This window comes from Xiphias gladius, chromosome 12, assembly GCF_016859285.1.
Source record: "Xiphias gladius isolate SHS-SW01 ecotype Sanya breed wild chromosome 12, ASM1685928v1, whole genome shotgun sequence".
In the NCBI taxonomy this organism is placed as follows: domain Eukaryota; kingdom Metazoa; phylum Chordata; class Actinopteri; order Istiophoriformes; family Xiphiidae; genus Xiphias; species Xiphias gladius.
In genome coordinates, this window is record NC_053411.1 from 1,672,408 (window position 1) to 1,696,006 (window position 23,599).

At 39.7% G+C, this 23,599-nt stretch overlaps 1 protein-coding gene across 1 annotated transcript; it reads left to right on the forward strand.

Moving 5' to 3' along the window:
• Positions 1 to 1,525: 1,525 nt before the first annotated feature.
• LOC120797346 (glycogen phosphorylase, muscle form) lies at positions 1,526 to 23,115 on the forward strand. The gene is made up of 20 exons (XM_040140916.1): positions 1,526 to 1,886; positions 4,293 to 4,394; positions 5,748 to 5,826; positions 5,934 to 6,037; positions 7,732 to 7,863; positions 8,646 to 8,757; positions 8,935 to 9,017; positions 9,654 to 9,797; positions 10,067 to 10,159; positions 10,980 to 11,126; positions 11,608 to 11,771; positions 12,058 to 12,172; positions 13,176 to 13,277; positions 13,374 to 13,521; positions 13,607 to 13,665; positions 16,538 to 16,679; positions 16,939 to 17,146; positions 18,137 to 18,271; positions 20,004 to 20,070; positions 21,741 to 23,115. Exons 1-20 carry the CDS (start codon positions 1,644 to 1,646, stop codon positions 21,888 to 21,890), a joined length of 2,529 nt encoding a protein of 842 aa, XP_039996850.1. The 5' UTR covers positions 1,526 to 1,643; the 3' UTR covers positions 21,891 to 23,115.
• Positions 23,116 to 23,599: the final 484 nt, after the last annotated feature.

The following is a 23,599-nucleotide window of genomic DNA, read 5'->3' on the forward strand; positions in this document are numbered from 1 at the left end:
TTGGCCTCAATTCCAAACATCAGGTCTGGAGGAAACAAGGCACCCTCATCACCAGTACTAACCCAACAGTGAAGCATGATGGTGGCAACATCATGCTGTGGCGGTGTTTTTCAGTGGCAGGGACAGGGAGACTGGGCAGGGTTGGGGGGAAAGCTGAACGGAACAAATTACAGAGAAATCCTTAATGAAAACCTGGTCCAGAGGTCTCAGGACCTCAGACTGAGCTGAAGGTTCCGCATCCAACAGGACAATCACCCTAAGCACAGAGCCAAGACAACGCTGGGAGGAACTGGCAGAAAATCTCCAAAACCAGGTGTGCAAAACTTGTTGCATCAGACCCAAGAAGACTTGAGGCTGTAATTGCTGCCAAGGGTGCTTCAGCTAAGTACTGAGTACAGTGTCTGAATATTTACGTCAATTCTATATTTCAGTTTTTTCTTTCTAATGACTTTGCAAGAGTTTCTAAACTTCTGTTTTTGCTTTGTAATTTGGGGGTATTGAGTTTAGATTGATAAGGGAAAATGAATATAAACTATTTCAGCATGAGGCTGCAACATAACAAAATATGAAAAAAGTGAAAGAGGTCTGAATACTTTCTGAATGCAGCTCAATTGTCATTACATCACCTACTATGGAACTTCTAACTTGACTAAAAAAAAAATCATACTGCCCAATTATGTTTCCCACAGCTTTCAACCACATCTCATGGTTGTCCTCAACGGATGGAGTTCAGTCAGTTGTCATTAAACCTTTATTATGTTAAAATCTTGTCCCCATTTACTGCCACGTGATGTTACTAAAGTTTTATATTTAGGTCACATGATGACAACTGAGCAAACTCCATATGCTGATGAAGACTTTGAGATAAAGTTGAAAGCTCTGCAAAAATGATTTTTTTTTTTTTTTTTGGCTTCATCAAACCACTGTTACCAAGGTCAAGAACGAACCTACATGTTTAATAGGCTCTTTTTAAATTTGTGCTTTTCTATTTTAACATGTTCAACCTGTCACATTTAATTAAAAGACAAATTACATGCTCAACTAGTATTTTTTTTTTCTTCATTTTGCTTCTTGTAGCTCTAAATACCTCCGAATGTGAAGTTAGCATCAACAGTTGTACGTTTCTGCAGAATGCAGAGCTACAACGAGTTAAACAGATTTACACCAGAAATAAACTGATTTTGACATAAAAATAAAAGCAACGATAATCAATTTCCTCCATACATTTGTTTTGCAATTTGACCAAATAATTTGGAAAAAGAAATGCGATCCTTGTGATTTGAGTATTTTTTTTTTTTTTTTAGCCATAACTAGCTATGGTTTGGACAAGAATATACACTACTCATTTATCTGCTATTTTATGATGCGAAATTAGTTACACGGATACGTGTGACGCACTTAAAAATCGTCTATGGGCTTGTTAGCGGGCGCAAATTTGAATTTTGTTTTGAAACCGTAAACCGGAAAAGGTTATTTTATTCGGTCCATCTTGACACCGAGTACGTTACATATAAATTAGGCTGGTCCGTCTCGTCTCACTGCCCGTCTGTGCTCAGCGGAAAGTCGGAAGAGGGGTGGACAGGCCGTCCGGTAAAATTCAGCTTTAACATTTAGTGAAAAGTGAGGAGAACGCCTCAGGGAGCATGGCTAAGCCGCTGACAGACCAGGACAAGAGGAAGCAGATCTCGGTCCGGGGGCTGGCCGGGGTGGAAAACGTTGCGGACCTGAAGACAAATTTCAACCGACACCTGCACTTCACCCTGGTGAAGGACCGAAATGTGGCCACCAAACGGGACTACTACTTTGCCCTGGCCAACACAGTCCGAGACCACCTGGTGGGCCGCTGGATCCGGACGCAGCAGCATTACTATGAGAAAGACCCCAAAGTAAGCAGCAGTCTGATGCCGCAGTCCTGCACGTAGATACAGCTGACCCGGGAGCAATGGGAGGGGACGCCGGGCTCTGTGCTGCAGTATTAAAACTGATGACCCCTGCGCGCGCGCTCGTGTGTGTGTGTGTGTGTGTATGTGTGTGTGTGTGTGTGTGTGTGGGGGGGGGGGTGTTCGCGTGCTTTGCTGCTTTGCTCTACATACCCATTTATAGAAATGTTCCGGCTGCTTAGTCGCGACACTCTGACAGAGAGTTTGAGCGTGTGAACGGCGAGCGCTGCTCAGCATCTCGTCCTGTTCACACTCTCATCGCCCCTGTGGCTGTTACATAATCCGCCACTGCCTCAGTAACCTTGATGTGGTCTGCTCTGTGCTGTTGAGGACGCTTCAAAATTCGCATCAAACCCTGGTGCTAATCCACCCCTGGCACTGTGTGGGATTGAGAGACTCCAGTGCTTGATAAAATGTGTGTTACGTAATTGCATGTCCTGCCCTCCTTCCATCCCCACCACCACACACTGCGCATCACAAAATGGCCTCACACTGCTATACTGTCATAAAGGCAGATCAAGATGTATTGCAAACATTTTGGCAGGGTTTGACCTCAGTTCAACACGTCTACAAAGAGCCCTGCAGTCAGCCTCCCTGCGTCGAACAGGATGCTGACTGGAGAATTTGAATGGGCCGTCCCCTGTATAATAAATGAATCATAGGCAGTGTGTGAGGCTGCATTTGGCCCTGCACAGTCTGCTGCACTGTGGAAGGGTGATGGAGGTTGGGTGTCTGGCTTAAGCTTCGCAACTCATCACACTGGAAACTTACTGTTTCTAAACAATCAGCAATTCTGCTTTTAACCGCGCCAACTCTGCTGGACCCTCTAGTTTTGAATTCTAGTGGATATCCTAAAGTTTCTAAAGGTTCCAACTGTGGCTATGTTTCAGGGGAAATGGTTAGAAAATGATGCACAAGATATCAGGCATATTTCCATCTGAGGGAATGGTACAGCCATCAAAAAACACTGAGTCTTGGGTTTGCACATTTCACTCAGCAGGAACATGATATAGCTTCAGTGTCAACCTGTGACAGAAAATTAAAGGTAACAAGTATTGTATGTCTATCAAAACCTGATGTATCTTATTTTCTGAGCCACAGAGTTTCATTGTTTCCACAAACTATTAAAACACATCAGTGAACCACACTGATGCATTGGCTGACATGCTCCTTCATTATCATGAACACACACGCTGTATTTTGACTCTGTCCCACATACACCATTCTGCTACTGGAAATATTCACTTGAGCACCAAATGTGGGTTAATCCACCGCTGAAAATAGTCCCTGACAAAGGAACTGTTTCCTGCTGTTTGAGTGACTAGTTGTGAGTAATTTTTACTGATATGAATATTCAGTAGGAACCAAAGGGCCGGGGCTGAGTGCAAAAGGGTAGGGAAGTCAGAAAGTATTGAGGAAGTATTTGTTTATAATAAGAAAAATATAGAATAACCCAAGCATTATCATGTAGGAGGTCAAACATCTCAGCCAGTAGTAGTGGAAGTCACAGTTTCACAGCGATAAGTACATTTGTATACATTTTTTGCTCTTTGTCATTGAATGTAAGCTGTATGACACCCTGTTTTCTTGATCTGTACATACTGTGTTGATAACATAACAAGCTTAATAATTACACTACACAACTAACCTAACATACCTACTGTTAAATCCATAGAGCTTGCTGTTTCATGTGTAACCTTTGGAAAAGGAGCACCGGCCCTGCTCTCCTATTTATACTGACCACCAGATGCCTTTGTCACTTTACTTTTTTTCAGGTCTGCTCCCTGTCAATGACTCCCCACCATCCGTCAGCAGCAGGATCAGAGATATCATATGGCAGAAAGCCAGAGAGGCTCTCTAAATGTCGGCCAGGACACACAAAACACATAGTTTCCCATGTTCTCATACAATTTGTATTACCACCATATGCATTGTATATCCATTTTGAGAGTCTTACTCTTGCAGAGCTGTGAGCAGATGACTGTTGCCTTGTGGTTTGATTCATGTCTCTTTGAAGTGTAAGAGCTATTGCTGTCTCTGACAGCAGCTTTTGTTTTCTACCAGAGGTCATGTTGCAGGGCCATTAGGGAAACCAAATGGAGCATGTATGGTTTATTAATAGTGTCCTCCTGAGTATTTTTTGGTGATTATAGTGCTCTATTTTGATCATTTTAACCTTTTTTCATCCTGTCAAATTGTGGATAATATTTGTCCGCTTTTGCAAACTTTTTTGCATTGAGATGTGATGATATAAAGAATTGAAAGAATATGTAAAGTATTGGCAGCTTTATATCAGGTGGAAGTTGAATCAAACCCAGCATTCACAGATTGTTTTCCTCTGTTTTCCTGTAGCGTGTCTACTACCTCTCCCTGGAGTTTTACATGGGCCGGACTCTGCAGAACACCATGGTTAATCTCGCGTTGGAGAATGCCTGTGATGAAGCCACATACCAGGTGAGGCAAAGGATCATGGGAAAAGGACACAGGAATGATGGACTTTTCCCAAATTAATCCCACAAATTCTTTAGAACACTATTGTCTAAATATCATTGTGAGTTGAGCGCTAAGATCTCCCTTCATTGGAACAAAGGGTGCCAAATCCAGAAAAAAAACCCCAGACCAAAATGGCCACAAGGTGCCATCCCAGAACATCCCAGAAACATTCAACATGTCCTATAAAATTCTTCTAATTTACTGATGCATGGGTATAAGAGAACAAAACTTAGTCAGTGACAAAGTTGGTTCCTTTGCTTTTAATTCACTACACAGTCTGGGATTTTAAACCACTATGGACAGCTTACTGTTAAGAAAATGTAGCTATAGCTTTATTTGCAAACCTTTATTACTGGTAATGGAGAATTACATGTGACTTCTAGTGTAGACTTGTTGCTGGATGGTTTAAATACCCACTTCTTCTCCACATTACCTGATTTTGCAAAGTCCTTATTATGGCGAAATTCCAAGGTGGAGAGGATAGGGTGACGCTGTAGAGGCAGGATTGGGACTGAGCCAAAGTCTTGGTAATCAATGCAGAACTGCATTGAAGGGGTGCTCCAATGAATTAGTGTTCGCACTTTAATTAAATTGGGGGATTTACAAGAGACAGATTACGTATGTCAAGCTCCAAAGACACAACCAAGGTATTTCTTCATCAGCCTTCATGGTAAATGCTTGCAGTGGTGGAGAATTAGAAGTAGTACATGTAATACCACAGTGTAGAAATACTCTGTTACAACAAAAGTCTTTTATTCACAATTTTACTTTGGTAAAAGTGCAGAAGTATTAGTATAAAAAATATACCCGAGGTACCAAAAGTAAAAGTACTCGTTATGCAAAATGGCCCATTTCAGAATAATGTACAGTATATTATATTATATCACTTTAATGTTGCAGCTGGTATAAGTGAGGCTAATAGTAACTACTAATAGAAATACTCAAGTACAGTACCTCAAAATTGTACTTGAGTAACTGTACTTAGCTACTACTTGTCTTTCAAGCTCCATGACTTAGTCTATAATGCAGACTTTCTGTTATAAATTTTTAGCATCCAAGCTCAAGTTGAGATAACCTTGATGACATCATCTGGACATATTTTCTCAGAGTTGAAAAGCTCCTCTGGGACAGAGAGAACATTATACAACTGGCTTAATATCCACTTTAGTTAAAGGACAAGATGTCAAGCTCTAAAAGGTGGTGGCATGATTTTAAAGTGGAAAGGAATGGTGCATGTATTTATAGCTGGGCCCCAGAGGTAACTGCATTTTTCATGCCAGTTTCTTTGTACGAATATTTCAATGTGTTACTCAGCTTGGTCTGGACATGGAGGAGCTGCAGGACATTGAGGAAGATGCCGGTCTAGGCAACGGCGGGCTGGGTCGTCTGGCTGGTGAGCTCCTGCTTTCTCCCGATTAGCTGCTGACAGACAGTGATGTTTAGTGCTGTGGACAGCCTTGTCTCAACCCCCCCCCCCTCCTGTCTCTGTTGTTTCCTCAGCTTGTTTCCTTGACTCCATGGCCTCTCTGGGTCTGGCTGCTTACGGATACGGCATCCGCTACGAGTTTGGCATCTTCAATCAGAAAATTGTCAATGGCTGGCAGGTATGTTTACCTGGTGCTATGTCTTGGAGGCACTCCCTGTGCAGGTATTTTCATCAGGATCACAGCGAAGTACAGAAGAACACTTCTGGACTTCCCTAAAATCTGACTTGACCGTGTCCTTGCAGTGACAGTTAGTTACTGTGTTAACTAATGTAACATGCCTAACCAAATATGATAACTTGTTGCAGGATGCACCCCAGGGTGAGTGAAAATACCTCCTCTTTTTGCCCAAGGATACATTGCTAGAAATGGTTTGGCTTAATTTAAAAGACACATATTGTTGATGATGGCCTCCAAAGCTTCATACAAAGTTAAGAGTTTTGCTAAAAAATTGACTAAGAACCACAAAGTCAATCACTTAAACTGAAGGTCTACAGACCAATCCCAGGGCCTGTTTATATAAACCGTGTAAGAAATGGTCTTAAGAATGGTCCTAAACTTTGATTTATGAGTCAAAATATTCTTCGTAATAAGTTAGACTTAAGAGCTTTGTGTTAAGAAGCTAAAAGTGACGCGCAGTGACTTCTAAGTGTTCTAAAAGTAGGACAACAATCATGTCTACCCACAATGCCCTCAAGCACTGAATCAGCCAATAGCAGGCCTAAAAAATGATGTGTTCGATATGAATGACATCAGCCATCACAGGGTGTGCTCCACTCCATTTCAATTCAGCAAAAATATTTTTATGACATCTCTGACAGCACTGACAGAGAAAAAAACAAATACCAACACACACCTTATCACGATTAATACTACCCATCATACATTTGACATTTGAATGCATCAATATATTGAAGATCAAAACAGTGTCCCATGGCCGGCAGGGAAGGAGTCATGGATAGGTCATTGTCATGGTCTGATCTGTGACAGATCCCTCAGGCCGGGCTCAGCTTCCTGATTAGAGCAACATATGACACCCTTCCTTGTCCATGAAACCTCAACCAATGGTTCGGCGCTGAGGAGACCTGCCCCCTTTGTAACACAACCAATTCTGGCTTTCAGCATGTCTTGTGGGGATGCAAGATAGCTTTGTCCCAAGGGCGCTATAGATGGCGGCATGAGCTAGTGCTGAAGAAGCACTAGGTCAGCTCCTCAACTTCTCGTCTGCTCCATGGAATGGGAATCACAGAAACGGACCATCGAAAAAGCTATCAAAGAGCTGGCTGAGGAGGCGGAAAAAGGCATCTGTTGGCTGTGGCTTAGGAGGAGAAACAGGAATTGGGGGCCCGAGCATTAGAAGGGAGTGGCAGGGAGAGATCGCTGCCGTCGCTTCGCCACCGCTCTGCCACCAGGAGATGTGCTGGGGTTAAAGGAGCGAAAACGTCAATGACTGGTGGTCCATACCTGATGACCCCATTAGGCCCCACAGTGGTGTTTGTACTGTTCGGTCTCTGTCTATTTAAGAAAATCTTTAATGAACTATAGCTTTTTGACATGATGGTCAACTGTGGAGGTCCTATAAAATTTTTGCATGGGAATCAAACAGTTTTTTCAAGAAAAAATGTCTTTTCTATGCTTTCTTATTTGCTGTGTTTTAAACTCCCTAGAATTCCTGTATTTTTACACAGTTCGATTAATATAATGCTTATTGCACATTTTATGAAAGATGTAAATATGGTTAATGTGAACATCAGGAAGAATAACTCTAACGTAATAGTGCAGCATGTTTCATAGAACATCAAATGTTTCCACAGGTGGAAGAAGCTGACGACTGGCTGCGTTATGGTAACCCCTGGGAGAAGGCTCGCCCTGAATACATGCGCCCAGTCCACTTCTATGGAAGAGTGGAACATACAGCTGAAGGAGTGAAGTGGGTCGACACACAGGTTAGATGGAGTGGACACAAATTTGACACCAGTACACGACTATTACCGCTTCAGTCAGTTGTATTCTCATCTATTATGGTGGATATGATGCTGTCTGATTGCATATTTACATATATGAGGAAGTGGGAATCTGTTCATTGGAACTGATTCTGAATTAGATAATTTGGCCAGATTAAACATGAATATAAATGAATATACAGAATAATGTTAATATGATGATTAATGATAATTATTGGTTAATTTTACAAAGTTTCCTGGGTTTAAAATGGAACCTGACTGATACTGGATTTCTGAGCTCAATATCAATGTTTGAAAGTTAAACACCCTGAAAACAGCTTCTAAATATGAGCCATAAGTTCCTACATGAAGACAATATTTTTTTTTTTTACAGTTAGAAAAATGTTGGTTATTTCACATAAACGATTTCTGTGTATTTCTTTTTGACCTTTCTTTCCTTACTGGTTTGAAGTGGGTGGGGCTTATTTGGGAAAAGGTGATGTCACATATTTCCATACACCAATTGGTGCACACAGTCATGATAAAACTTATAAACTGAGTTTTTGAGTGTTAACTCTTAATAAATAATGACTAAAGATATTAATTTTTGTTTTATAGCGTTAGGTCTATGGTAAGCTAGTATCCAACTATCTAACCACAACATCATTATCTCTACTGATGTTAAAAAACTCTTTTCAGTCTAATCTCACAGATGAAACGTTTACTCAGAGAATAATGTAATAATAAGATGTATATTTTATATAAATGTTTTTGTTTTGATGTAGGTGGTCCTTGCTCTTCCCTATGACACACCAGTTCCCGGCTATAGAAACAATATTGTCAACTCCATGAGACTGTGGTCTGCTAAGGCCCCCTGTGACTTCAACCTCAAAGACTGTGAGTGTTGTCATCTGAACTGTTGAATAATCATCACTGATAATATTGCATAATTTTTGGATCGTCAGCTACTAACTACAAATCTAAAAAATCTTATACATTAATAGAAAAAAAATGATGAAGAATCTGAAGTGGAATAGATAATAATGAGTTGCTCAAACTGCTGTTGTCCCACAGTTAATGTCGGTGGCTACATCCAAGCTGTGCTTGATCGAAACCTGGCAGAGAACATCTCTAGAGTTCTCTATCCCAACGACAATGTGAGTGAATTTATTGTTGTATGTAAACATACCAAACAACAACTTGTCTTCTCTCTACATCTGTCTACATTGGGTCTTATTTTTTTATAGTTATGGCCAACATTTCTGTCAGTACTTTCTGTACTCTGTACTCACCATATTAAAGGCAATATGGGACAGGAAACACAAGCAGTCGGACAATCAGATAGGTTGTTAACAAATCAACTGTTTATGCAGATGATCTAAACAACTTTATTTGGAGGTCAAAGTGAAAGTGAGTGTGCCTGAAATGTTGCCAATATAGCCCCATTACACAGGAAAACTGTGTGCACACTATTACAGAAATGGTATGGTGGATCAAAGTTGAAGCACAAAGTCTGTAAACTGTGATGGATATTTACAACACTCAGTTTGGGTAATAATGTTGCACATTGCCTTCATTTCTTTTCCAAATAAATTTGGTTAATCTGGAGTGACTAAACCACAGTTATAATTTAGTTATTTATACAGAAAGATACTAGAAGCTATAACTTCAGATGTTTTATGAATACTGTATGGATGTGAGACGTTTGTAGATTGAAATCTACAGATAAGCACAGGTATTCTAAAAATGGTATGAGGGTTGTAACAGCCTTCTGTATTGTCTTTGTACTTCAGTTCTTTGAAGGGAAGGAGTTGCGACTTAAACAGGAGTACTTTGTTGTAGCTGCAACTCTTCAAGACATCATCCGTCGATTCAAAGCCTCCAAGTTTGGCTCCACAGAGTTTGTGCGGTTGGACCTTTCTACACTGCCAGAAAAGGTAGGAGATCCATCATCCCATCATGTCATATTAAATCATGATATGGTGTATGTTACAAATTACAGTAGATCAACCTCTCACAGATATTTAATTATTTTGGGCTAAGTTCTTTATTATCCTTATTTGATTTAGATGAAGTTTTGTCTGGTTGGTGATGATCAGATAGCCGTTTTAAATGACAACAATTTTTTAAACATAACTATTAAGCTGAGAATGTTTGCTAATATTTGGTAATGTGTGAAACTGATGTTCTGACATCTGGTGTTCAGGTGGCCATCCAGCTGAATGACACTCACCCTGCTTTGGCCATCCCTGAGCTGATGAGGATCCTGGTGGACATTGAGAAACTCACTTGGGAGAAGGTATATGACATTCCAGCAGTGCAATCATACACAGACCTCAGTATGCTTAAAACAAAACACTTGTCAGATCATCTCAGAGTGTCGGAAAGTGACAGTGGTATCAGGGGAGCTGCAGTCAACAATTTTTATAACGCTCTAAAACTGAAAATCTGACAGTCATGCCCACCATACGCAGTGATTGGTCGAGAGTGTGGAGGTGTGAGAGTAGGCAGGGATTGATCTTTCGCCATTCCTGTCTCATTCTTTACACAGCTACATTCGTTAGTGGTTAATGCCTTCGAGGAGCAACTGTCCATAAGTGTGCTCCTATGACAGATTGTTGTGGTGTTGGAATCAAGCCTACCTTACAACAACTTTAACTATTGCATTTAAAGTGGATTGTTCTGTGGTCAGTCGTGTAGCAATTTCCATCTCTCTACATCCTTCAACACTGCAGTAACAATGACACAGCAGCATGTCAACCATAGCAGAATGGCATGTCACTCAAAGTGTAAGTCAGGAACTGTGACAGGAAGTGAGCCGATGAACTTGCTCATATAGGATCATCTTTTTCCAAAATTGTAGAAAATAAAAGTATGGAACACAATTTTTATAAGACAAGATTATAAGTTAGACCACCCTATCATTTTCTCTAATTTTTTTAAAACAAAATTGATTATACTTACTGTATCTATCAAAAAGGTACTACAAATATTCATATTTTAATTTCATTGCCTGACTTTTATAGCTGTTGCCTCTTGTAGTGATACTGAGATATATGTGTGATAATGTCATGTATCTCTAACCCACCTGTCTGGGGCTCTGTCCTGTCTGTCTGCAGGCCTGGGACATTGTGGTTCATACCTGTGCCTACACCAACCACACCGTCCTTCCCGAAGCTCTGGAGCGCTGGCCCATCGACCTCTTCAAAAACCTCCTGCCGCGACACCTGGAGATAATCTACGAGATCAATAGGAGGCACCTGGGGGTAAGAGGGCAGTTTCATAAATTTCTCTACTTAGTTTGATAAGGATTTGAAGCCTTTAGCTGATGACCTTTTCTGTCCAGCCTTAATGGACACACTTAGGATTTTGAGAAGCATGTTTGTTTGTACAGATTCAGACCTGAAAATTTTCATCTCTATGCAGCCAATGTTGGGGTCCTGCAAGGGTGTCACTGTCAATCAGCAATAATCATAAATCTCTGATATAATGAAAGAAATATGACATTTAAGTCTGGCTGTGTATTGCTTCTAGTGGGAAATAACTTTGATAAGACTACCTCATGTGAAACTGCAGGACCTAAACTGAGACTGAATGAAAGACTTGAATGAATTTATAACCTTCACTTTTGCAGTTAAAATTGAGTTTTGGTGGGTTTGTCCTCAGTTACATCTTTGGACATTAGCTTCACCTTTAAACAAAGAGGCTTGTGATCTACGTAGGTGTCTTTTTTCTTCACCCCTCCAGCGCATCTCTAAGCTCTACCCTGATGATGTTGACCGTCTGCGCCGAATGTCGCTGATAGAGGAAGGGGACGTCAAGAAAATCAACATGGCTCACCTGTGCATTGTGGGATCTCATGCTGTCAACGGAGTGGCTCGTATCCACTCTGAAATCATCAAAAACACTGTGTAGGAAAACCTCATCTCTTCTTCAGCATGTGTGCGCTAGTATAACATAACTCTAGCCTGCTGCTGTATTTATAGTTTTTGTTTTAGAGTTGAGTGAGCAGCCGGTTTCTGAAGTGTCAGCTTTTCGAGAACAAAGAAACCCAGCTTAGTTTTAATAAGTCTAAAGGTAAAAGAATGTTGACATGAGAACATCGCTAAATTTTGATGTTGTAAGGTTTTCCAGTGCTAATACTTTGGACATAATCTCCATAATAAGTCTCTGATTGTGGCTCCTCTCCTACACCAGGTTCAAGGATTTCTATGACGTGGACCCTCAGAAGTTTCAGAACAAGACCAACGGCATCACACCCAGGCGCTGGCTGGTCATGTGCAACCCTGGCCTGGCTGAGGTTATTGCTGAGGTGTGTTTGTTCTTGTTCATTCAGAGTCCTGGAAATAAAAGTACTTTTCATTGCCATCATGTTAGGTGACTGGCTGCTGGATCATGTCCAAAGCTTGGATAGGCATGAGACAGTACTGATTGAATCATCAGCATAAAAGATAACTGTATTAAAAATACCTCTTTTGATAAAAACTCAAAGGCAATAAGCCAGTGTACATAAAAATATAAGAAACATCCTATCAGAGAGCTTAAAGATGCACTAATTAATATTTTTATATCAACAATGGCTCAAATGACTATGTGTAAAGTGAAACATGTCAATGTGTTCACTGTGTAAATAGGCATGTGTTTGCTAACATGTTATTCATAGCAACTTTATAAGGTGATAATATGTCAATATTGTGTTTTAGCTTGTTCCTCTGTCCTTGAATGGCCAAAAAAATCCTTGAATGCAGTTTTAAGATATTGTTGTGTGTGCTGCTGAAATTGAGCAGAAGCTAAAGTTTACACTTGCAGTTTATATGTGCCCTTTCTGGTTCTGTATCAGTTTTTTTCATCTAAACATTCTGAATTTGCTACAACTTTAAATTGGTGCTCTGAAAGGCTTTTTATTCACAGCAGCTATGGCTGATTCATGGGTATTGTAGTGTTTACAGCCATCTGCCATACCAAACTCAACAGAGCAAACATAATTTCTCAGGATCAAAGTTAAAATAACTAAAACTGAGGGAAAAACATAAACTTATTTTGTTGTTAAATCATCTTGGGAAATTTACCATGACTAACAAGGCTAGAAAGAAAGAAAACTTGCAAGTTGGAATTTTTTAGTGGGGAAAATACTACAAAATTCAAGTTTTTTGAATTAACTTTAAAGGACACAACCTTTTTCCTAATGAAATCATTTCAAACCACTCCTACCTTCATAAAACTTGTCTGTGCACAAGTTTAGCCTTAGCACTTCGTAATAATGATATGGTATTTAGAACTGGGGATGCAGCTTCACTGACATGTTTTTCTTCCAGAGGATTGGTGAGGACTACATCCGCGACCTGGACCAGCTGAAGCAGCTTCTGGACTTTGTGGATGATGACGCCTTCATTCGGGATGTTGCCAAAGTCAAACAAGTGAGAGTTTAAAATGCAGAAAAGAAAGATGACAATTTATTATGTCTTTTTCAGTTTGTTTCTAATCACATTGCTCTACTTGACCTCAACTTTAAGGAGAACAAGATGAAGTTTGCCGCCCATCTTGAAGAGCACTACAAGGTGAATATCAACCCTAACTCCATGTTTGATGTCCAGGTGAAGAGGATCCACGAGTATAAGAGACAGCTTCTCAACTGCCTCCACATCATCACATTGTACAACCGTGGGTGTTTCTTCTTTTACTGGTAGCTTTTCAGAAAACATATATTGATTCAGGGTTAAGGTAAATTCTTTTTTTTCTTTAAAAGGCATCAAGAAAGATCCCAACAAGTCATGGACGCCCAGGACAATCATGATTGGAGGAAAGGTGAGCAGCATTCATGGTAGTTTAGAAGTATCCCAGAGGTGTATGCTAAAGGAACACTGACATTTTGGAAATTATACTTGGCAACTGTCTTACCCATCCTGGGTGTAGTAGCCTTGCTTAGCACTAAAAGTGGAAAGAGAAAAAAACTGCTAGTGTCATAACTTCATATGACTGGAGGACTTAATCTATAAGATGAATATCCAGGGACTTGACTTTAACTGCATCCGCTCAGTGCTTTATTGAAGACACTCATATTCCGTGTTTCACACACTCATATAGCTCATCCTTTGATGAGCTATATTTAACTTTTGCAGCATGTCTGTTCTCATTGTGCTTGGTAGGATTATCCTGTCTCCTGCGAACATTACACCCTCTCTCACTGCCACTGTGTGTCTCATTGGCCAACATTGTGTCAATTGTGCATCTACTTTTTTCCTGTGTCAACCATGTCTGTGTGTGTCTTGCAACAGCTGCAGTGTTTCATCTTTCTTTGTTTTGCCCTTGAGCTTCCCCTAGAGCCTTTGTACTCAAGTCATCTGTTGGCTCCAAAGCGTAGACAACTTTCTCATCCAAGATGTCATCTACTGTTGTGTGTTGTTCTTGTATCACAGCTTGTGAGAGTGTGCCCACGATCAGTAGATCTTTACCTGGTGTATTGGTGACATTTAAGTCATACTGCTGTAGCTGGAGTAGCATTCTCTGCAGTCTGGAAGGAGCTGTTCCCAGTGGCTTTCTCAGTGCCCTTGAGAGGCCCACTTGCAAGAGACACGCCCCAGGCCATCCTTAGACGCATCAGCCTGTATGATGAGCTGTTTCTTTGGATCGAAGAACCTGAGCACAGGAGCAGTCATAAGGGCATCTTTCAGTTTCTTGACTGCATCTTCATTTTCATGTTGCCATTGCCACACATTGTCCTTTTGTAGTAGCTGTCTCAGTGGTGCTATTGTGGTGGCCTCACCAGGGATATACCGTGCTAGGTAGTTTATCACGCCAAGCATTTGCTGTAGTCCTGTTTTGTCAGTAGTTGATGGCATCTCAGCGATGGCTTTGACTTTTGCCTCATCTACCTTAACACCCTCTGTCGTGACAATGTGGCCCCATCTTGTCATCTTCTTCCTCTGTAGATCTGGCGATGATCATGTCAGCTATAATGTGAACTCTTCAGATGTCTCCGAATGTTCCACAGTTGTGTTGCTGGAAGACTTCACTTGCTGACTTGATTCCAAATGGTAGGCTTTTGATATCGTCCCCAAGGTGTGTTAAACGTGCGCAGCAGCGTTGACTCCTTGTCTAGTTTTACTTGCCAATAGCCATCCTTAGCTGTCCTTTTAATCTAGCACTGTGAATATCTTCTTACCAGCCCATTTGCACAAAACTTTATCTATTGTGGGAAGCGAGTAGTGCTGTCATAATATAACTTTGTTCAAATCACTGGGGTCCAAGCAAACCTGTCATTTCTTCTTCTCTTTCTTTTCCTTAACCTGTGCAATCACATGAGCTGTAACAGGTCATCAAGAGTGGCTTTATGTCTGTCCATTACTGCCAGTGGTATCTGACTTCTGACACCATGTAATAACTTCATATGACTGGCGGACTTGTTGTAGAAAATGAATATCAAGAGACTTGACTTTAACTGCATGTGCTCAACACTTTACTGAAGACACTCATTCCGCGTTACATGCGCTGAGTGCATGTAAACTGGACGAGAATGTGGTGTTACTCTGGCTACATCTCAGTATACAGTAAGTACACGGCACTATATACTACAACTAGCCTAGCTTAGCAAAAGTGAAAAAAAATCCTTTCAACAATTCCATAGCTGTTTCATCGACTTAATACAACAAGTTGTTTTTACCAGATTAGTGCAGAGTGGTATTTTGACGTTTCCTCAAAAGAATTCTTGTAGTATTAAAGGAATAGCAAATAATTTTTGGAACTCTCTCTGTGAGTGAGATGTTAAGTCTCATGTCTTTAGAGGGACAAGTAGAGCACTGGTGTCAGGATGTGGTAAGCCTAGCTTAGCAAAAAGACTGGAAGTGAGAGGAAACAGCTAGCCTGTCTCTGTCCATAGTTTGACCTAGTTAGTTTACTGATTAAGATGTTGTGTCTTGTTTGTTTAATCTGAACACAAAGAGAAATATGAATCTGTTTTGTAGTTTTAGGGGGAGTTATGTGCAAGAACTATCTCTTGGCAAACCAAGAAACAGTTACAGCACTCTTTCTGCTGCAGGGACTGTGTGTAGCTTCACAGAATCTTAATGCTGTCACTGTTGGGTTGGCATGTTCAGTGTCATGCTGCCTGTACAGAGACCAAAACCAAAACCTGTACTCATAAGCTGAATTCAGTAAGCAAAGTTGGTAAGAACTGTGGCCAGAGACAGTGGAAAACAGCAAGGAGGATTGATGAAATGTGGTTTCAGGGGGACTACATCTTCACACTGTAATTCTTTCCATTTTTGCTTGTGTACAGATTAAAATAACAAGATACGTTTAAGTGAACATTAGAAATGTTGGTAGGTGTATTTTTGAACTTCCAACAGACCCAGGCTAGCTTTTTCCCCCGTTTCCAGTCTTTATGCTAAGCTAAACTAATTGCCGCTCAGAAAGAAAGCAACTAAGCACATTTCCCCAAAATGTTGACCTGTTCCCTTAAAAAAAGCTCCCTTTTTGTAATGACCACCAATGTAACAGCTTACTCTATGTGAAATATTTCATTGGCAACAATACACCAACGAATATTGTAAATCCACACAGATTTAACTGTTATTTTTTCTTCCCACATTTGCAAAACATTTTTTTATAAATAGGCTGTACTTGGCATCTCATTTTTTTATTTAGTGTTTCTCAACATGATAGTACTCTGTGTTTCCAGGCGGCTCCAGGTTACCACACTGCCAAAATGATCATCAAGCTGATCACATCAATTGGAGACATAGTCAATAATGACCCACTGGTTGGAGATCGCCTCAAGGTTATCTTCCTGGAGAACTATCGGGTCACTCTGGCTGAGAAGGGTAATGGATACTGTTCATCTTACTTATAAGCTGTTGATATATATTTTTAAGGTTTTTAAACTGCTATTTCTTTCAAACATTTGACCCTCCTATATCGTGTAGAAATTTTGTTTCTCATAGTGAATGATTGTCCAGAGGACTGAACTGAGTACATCGTATTCGGATTCAGTTCAGTGTCTGCATGCTGAAAGCTGGAAGCTGGGCCAGATCACTGATGTGATATACTGAATAAGTATCATTAACTGTCCTTTCTGTGCAGTCATCCCTTCAGCTGACCTGTCAGAGCAGATATCCACTGCAGGCACCGAGGCCTCTGGCACCGGGAACATGAAGTTCATGCTGAACGGTGCCCTCACCATTGGCACCATGGACGGAGCCAACGTGGAGATGGCAGAGGAGGCGGGAGAGGAGAACCTCTTTATCTTTGGCATGAGGGTGCACGATGTTGAGGCTCTGGACAAGAAGGGGTGAGTCTCATAATGGTGTAACAGGATTGATATTAAACACGTCCTGAAATAATGTATGAGTGTAATGGTTAGAATATGTTACTCTATGTATAACACTAGCATAGTGAAAAATGAGTCATGAAGTCAGTGAAGTGACTATGTAATGTCAGTTATACATTAATATCTAGCTTAAATGTATTACCATTCGCTAAAATTAGCCACCATTAGCTACTGATCATACTAGACCAGTAGGGCTATAACAAAAAACTGATTATGAATTTAACTTGTCTTTTGTAAGAGGAAAATTGTGTTGAGAGGACTGATATCGGTTTAATCTATAAACACAATGAAAAAAAGTGGAAAAAAGTGAAAACTGCTAGCCTAGTGCTTTCAAAATATAAAAGTAACCTCCCAATACCCCAGCTGTTTCATATAGATGTTGTATCTTGTTAAGTTCAGAAAACGAAATACAGTGAGACATTGTAGTTTTAAGGGCGCATAAGGGGTAAAAATCTCTTAGTGTGGTTGTCAAGTCACTTTTGTCAACAGAACTCAGCTGACACTTTGATGGATGTTTAGCTTGCTAGTTATCAAGATACACTTTTCACTTTTCACTTTTTTTGCTGGCTAAGCTAGCGGTGTCCACCTCCTTCTAGCCTTTTTGATAAGCTCAGCTAAACCTAGCTAAAGCTAGCTAAACCTAGCTAAAGACCTATCTTTGTATTAGAGGTCTTCTACCTGACCTGAACCACACAATTCTAAAGTATCTGGTTTTGTCAGGTCGCATTCAAGCCATTTTGTTGTGTAAGGCTTTAGGTGTGGGTCGGATTTGGGGTTGGTTATTTTCAAATATAATTAATTAGGTAATTTCTCTCTTTTTCTCTCTGACTGTGCCAATTGACTGCACAATAGGAAGAGTGAAAGAGACTCATGACAGAAGTAGTATACAATTAGTAACATAATATCTAACCCAGTGTTTGGTTTTTTTTTTGTTTGTTTCTTTGTTCCCAGCTACGATGCCATGTCATACTACAACCGTATCCCAGAGCTGAAGCAAGCAATGGACCAGATATCAGAAGGCTTCTTCAGCCCCAGCCAGCCTGACCTCTTCAAAGACCTCGTCAATATGCTGATGCACCATGACAGGTTGGAGCACGCTGATGCTGAGGAATCAGCACTTTGTCTATGCTGACACATAGATCACTTTTATCTCCAAAGTCATGAAGTATCATCAGTGTATCACTGTCATCTGCTGTGAAATGAATGCAAATTAACCTAATCCAAATTAGACTTAAACTTCTTTGATTATGTGACATCATTATCATAATTTCCTGAATTCAGACTAGTGGCTCATATAAAACTGATTTGAAATCATCTTGATCATTTTTTATTGTCTCAAATTATTGTAGTAATGAGTTATATGATATGATATGATATGATATGATATGATATGATATGATATGATATGATATATTATGATATATGATACATTATTTACTCAGAACTTTACATTAATGTACACTGGCCCTAGTATTATAGCATTGCTGAGAATGCACCATTGTTACTTGTGAACACAAGTATTTAGGAGCATACCTTTTAATGTGATGCAGATTCTGTTGTTTTACTGGCAGCAATCTGGCCCTTCTATATTCATCACTACCAAAATGGGCTCAAGGGGATGCATTTATTCAATGACAAAAATATTATTTTGCATCACCTGCAGTTTGTTCTTGAATGTAGTTGTCGAACCACTGTACCAAGCAGAAAAGGCATAATCAAAATGACATTGTATCACTGAAGACATGAGAAGTTTCTTAACAGACAATTCAAGAAGTCTTGATCTGCGAAACAGTAACTTAAGTTTACTACCACTCCTAGATAATGTCTTAGTGACCACAGAAGAGTGACTGGCCTAATATTATTCCTGAATAATATATAAAAATGTTTGAGATACAATTTCCGAGAGCTTGAGAGGCACTCTCTCACACATTCTAATGTAATTCATTACTAATTATTCTGAAACACGCCAACATTATTCCCTGATAAGAGTAATCCAGAATCATCAGCATACAACAAAAGCTTGTCTCTCATAGTAGTTGACATATCATTTACAGTATATATATAAGAAATAAAAGAGGCCCTAAAATAGACCCTTGTGGCACTCCACTTATAATATCCCTAGATTCTGATATAGCCCCATCAGCATCACAGACTTTACTTCTTCCTGTAAGGTAGAAAGTAAACCATTTTTAAGCAGTATGTTCAAACCTCATGCGCTGTAAATTTGACAACAGTATAGAATAATTTCACAGTGTCATAGGCTTTCTGGAAATCAAGCAAGATCATGCCAACATAATTTCCTCCATCAAGGTTTTGTCTAATGAAATCAAACAGATGAATAAGACAGGTGTCATTACAGCGTGCTGCTCTAAAGCCAGACTGACGTTCATACAACAAACTGTGTCTTACTAAATACTCCCCAGTCTCCTCAAAAACCAAAAAAACCTTTGACATAGTTGTTAAAATTGATAAAGGCCTCTAATTTCCACCATCTGATCTACAGTTTTTCTTAAAAAAAGGGGAATAACTCTAGCCCTTTTCATATCCCAAGGGAATGTACCCTGTTGTATAGACAAGTTGACCTTGTGAATAACTACAAAAGAAATTACACTAGCACGTAATGTGGATAAACACTTTTTTACACTTTCCACTGAAACTTAATCATAATATAATCATTATCATAATCAACTTGCAAATATAACTTATTAAACTTTCAAAACTAAAAATCTTGTTGTTGAATAAGATATACAATCTCTCAAGTCAATTTATCAATAGAATGCAGAATCTCATACATCTTAACTGTATGTCTGTGCTGCAGGTTCAAGGTGTTTGCAGACTATGAAGACTACATCAAATGCCAGGAGAAAGTCAATGCCCTCTACAAGGTCAGTATGTCAACTAGAGGAAGTCAGGAGAGTTAAAATCCCAATTAATCTGCCAATACATTATTATAGTATTATACTATACAATATACTATTGTAGTATTGTACTTTTTTTGCCATTCAAAGCATACTTGGTCAAGATTGAGTTAAGGCCGGAATCTTGCTGTTTGGACATAGGGTTCAATATAAAATTACTATGCCATAGAAATACGTAATTTTCAGATAAAATAAATTCCTGGTTGAAATTTTTGGCACCCTGGAATTTAAGTACAGAATTTAGAATATCTTCAGAAATAAATGCAAATTAGCCAATTTTGTATAATCAGAATATTGAATGAAATGTCCAAAGTTACTGAACAACAACAACAAAAAAAATGCTTTCATATAGTGAAATAAAAAATACAGACTAAAATGTATGCTCAACGTAATTATTGGCAACCTTTTGATTAATTTAAATTAGTTCCTCAAACAAAATAAACAACAAATAAGACTTACCTCTGCTTAATATTCAGTCTTCACGTGACCTGAATTAACCAATGAAAAGCCCGTACCAAACATCACACACTATACCAAGTAGGGCTCAATTGGCGCAGGCCAAAGAGGACACCACTATTGAAAGAAAGGCACAAAAAGGCAAGACTAATGTTTGCAAAAACTTCCATAGATAAGCCACAGTCTTTCTGGGATAATGTTCTATGGACAGATGAAACCAAAGTAGAGCTCTTTGGGAATGCAGCACATCAGCTTGTTTATAGGTGATGAAATGAAGCCCATTAGGAAAAGAACACCCTACCTACAGTAAAACATGTTGCACGTTCTATCATGCTAAGGGCTGCTTTGCTTCCTCTGGTACTAGAGGCATTGAATGTATCAAAGGACTGATGAAATCAGAAGATTACTGAGGCATTTTAGAGTGAAATGTGTTATCCAGTGTCGGAAAACCAGATTTGAAGCAAAGGTCAAAGAGTCCTGACCTAAATCCCACTGAAAACCTTTGAAGAGAGCTGAAATCTGCCATTGCAAAAAGGACTCCTGCAAACTTAAAAGAGCTTGAATGCATAGCAATGGGAGAGTGGCAGAAACTACCAGCAGACAGGTGCAAGAAGCTTCTAGATGGCTACAAGAAACGTTTAGAGGCTGTCATTGTTGCCAAAGGTTCTGCAACCAAATATTAGTGAAGGATGCCAATAATTGTGACTGGGGAACTTTTTTGTTTTTGTTTTATTTCACTATTATGCAAGTTTTGTTTTTTTTATTATCTTTTTCATTTTATTCAATATCATCATTATACAAATTTGGTTAATTTTCATATATTTCTAAAAATATTCCAAATTCTGTACTTTAAATTCGGGGGTGCTGATAATTTCAGCCAGGACCGTAAAGAAAAAAGCATAAAATATGCAGGGACTACAAAACAGAGGTTAAATCAAGCCACAGTTACTGCACTTCAGCTAACTAAAGCTAGCTGGTGTGCCTCAGCTAGCCTTATCTAAAGCTAATTCATCCAGCTTCCCAGCCTTTTTCTGTAACTGAAAAAAATCAGATCCTTTTTTCTCGACTTCCCTGGTTCTGTATCTACATCTATACTTCTATATATTGCAACAGTCCAGTTTTCTCTCAGGAATCAACAAAGTTTAATCTTGTTTTCCAATGTGACTCCCCTGTTATAACAGAACCCCAAAGAGTGGACCAAGATGGTGATCCATAACATTGCCGGCTGTGGTAAATTCTCCAGTGACCGCACCATTTCCCAGTATGCAAGGGAGATCTGGGGCATGGAGCCCAGTCTGGAGAAGATCGCTGCTCCTGACGATCCTCGCTAAACCACAACATCTGCCTCCTCCACCTCACTCTAGCCTACCAAGTGTTCCAACCATAAGAGATGAACCCTTTGGCTTTTTCACTGTGTACTGTGGCATTATTTCTTTACATTACTGATCTCCATACAGCCTCTATTACTTCCAGTTGATCTTGCAGTAACATGTATTGTAATGGGCTTATTCAATTATCTGTATTTGTTTTTCCTTTGTGCACCAGCAATTCATATTGTCACTGCTGGGTGAAAACCTTGTATCTCCACGTCAGCCTTTCAGCAGCTAAGAAACAGTCTGGATTTCACCCTGGAATCATGGGATTCTTCAGCTGGAGTGAAACTGTTAAGATATACTTCCGTGTTTTGTCATAGTGCCCCGTTGTCCCCTGATTTTCCAAAATTTCCTCACCCCCGATGTTTGGAAATTCAAGATCAAAACATCAACCAGGAGTGGAGTTAAGAAGTTTTGAGTGCTACATCAGGTACTGTATCTTTAACCAGACTTGGACTTCCATACCTTGGTTTTCACACAACAGTGATAATCTAACCACAGTTCTAACTACATTCCCCTTGTTCTTTCAACCCCTAATGGCCACTAAAACCTGGCAAAAATGCCAATAAACCTCAGAACTGTTTTGGTTCCAAACCAGCCCGTGTCTTCCATGAGAGAGAGGGACCCACAGTGGTTAATGTGCACCACAGCCTCAAAGCAGCACTGTAACTAGATGGTTTCGGAAGGAAGCCATGTCTCCATATTCACAGCAAATTAACGCTCATATTACTGTTTCATATTAAAAGACTCCAACTGCTCTGTCAGTGTTTTTGATGTTTGCTGAATGTATCCATTTGTGTGCGTATTCTCAGTAACGGTCAGATGTATTGACCCATCAGTTTACCTGTGATCTCCTCAGCATGTTTGTGTGTGTCTCATTATGCTGTACTTTGTTCCTTAAAGTGGAGAATAACAAAGCCTACTTTGCCTAAAACCTAAGTGACTGAATTTATCTTTGGAAGGTGTGTGTTTTCTGTAGTGTAGTTGTGTGTGTTTAACATAAGTTGATCAGTTTGATTGATGTATTGTAACAGCATAGTGTCCTGCATCAGCTACTCTATATGACTGTCTTACTGCTGTGGTGCTGAAGAAGGAACTGTGCACTACACTAAACCTAATATTCTCACTGTTAGTCACTGCTTTTCTTTTTTAGTCAATAAATGATTAAAGTACATCAACAGCTCATACGTCTCAGTTCACTTTTGCACCTCTGTAGCAATGCAAACATGGCCCAGAAAAGGGCAGGATCAGAGAAGACATTAACCAGTTTCATCTGCTTTCAAACTAAGCTATATATTCCTTTAGTTTGTACCATTAAAGGGGATCATCATGGAATTGACACATACAGATCAGTTTACTTGTCAAGAGGGGTACTGCTCAGTGTTTGAAACACAAGAAAATAAGCCTGCTACCTCTCGGAGCAGCTGTGTGTAAGTTCAAACTTTGCTTAGTTTGAATACAATGTGGGAGTTGTGCTATAACCTAGTAATATCAGGATGCAGCATACTAGTTAGTTACAGTGTAGAGTTAACAACTTGAGCCCATCCCTGAGCAGGTGGTGCATGTACTTTATATCAGAATAACACCTGGTGATAGAAACTTAAAGCAATCGTGTCCAAAATTGCCCAAGGTTCATTGTATGTGTAAGAGGTAATTCTTTGCTAACT

Excerpts from the sequence above, each read along its gene's own strand:
- LOC120797346 (XM_040140916.1), top strand. The coding sequence starts at position 1,644 with ATGGCTAAGCCGCTGACAGACCAGGACAAGAGGAAGCAGATCTCGGTC. Across the intron at positions 13,278-13,373 it reads ATGTTGCCAAAGTCAAACAA|GAGAACAAGATGAAGTTTGC; the intron begins GTGAGAGTTTAA and ends CTCAACTTTAAG. Across the intron at positions 18,272-20,003 it reads ATGCTGATGCACCATGACAG|GTTCAAGGTGTTTGCAGACT; the intron begins GTTGGAGCACGC and ends TCTGTGCTGCAG.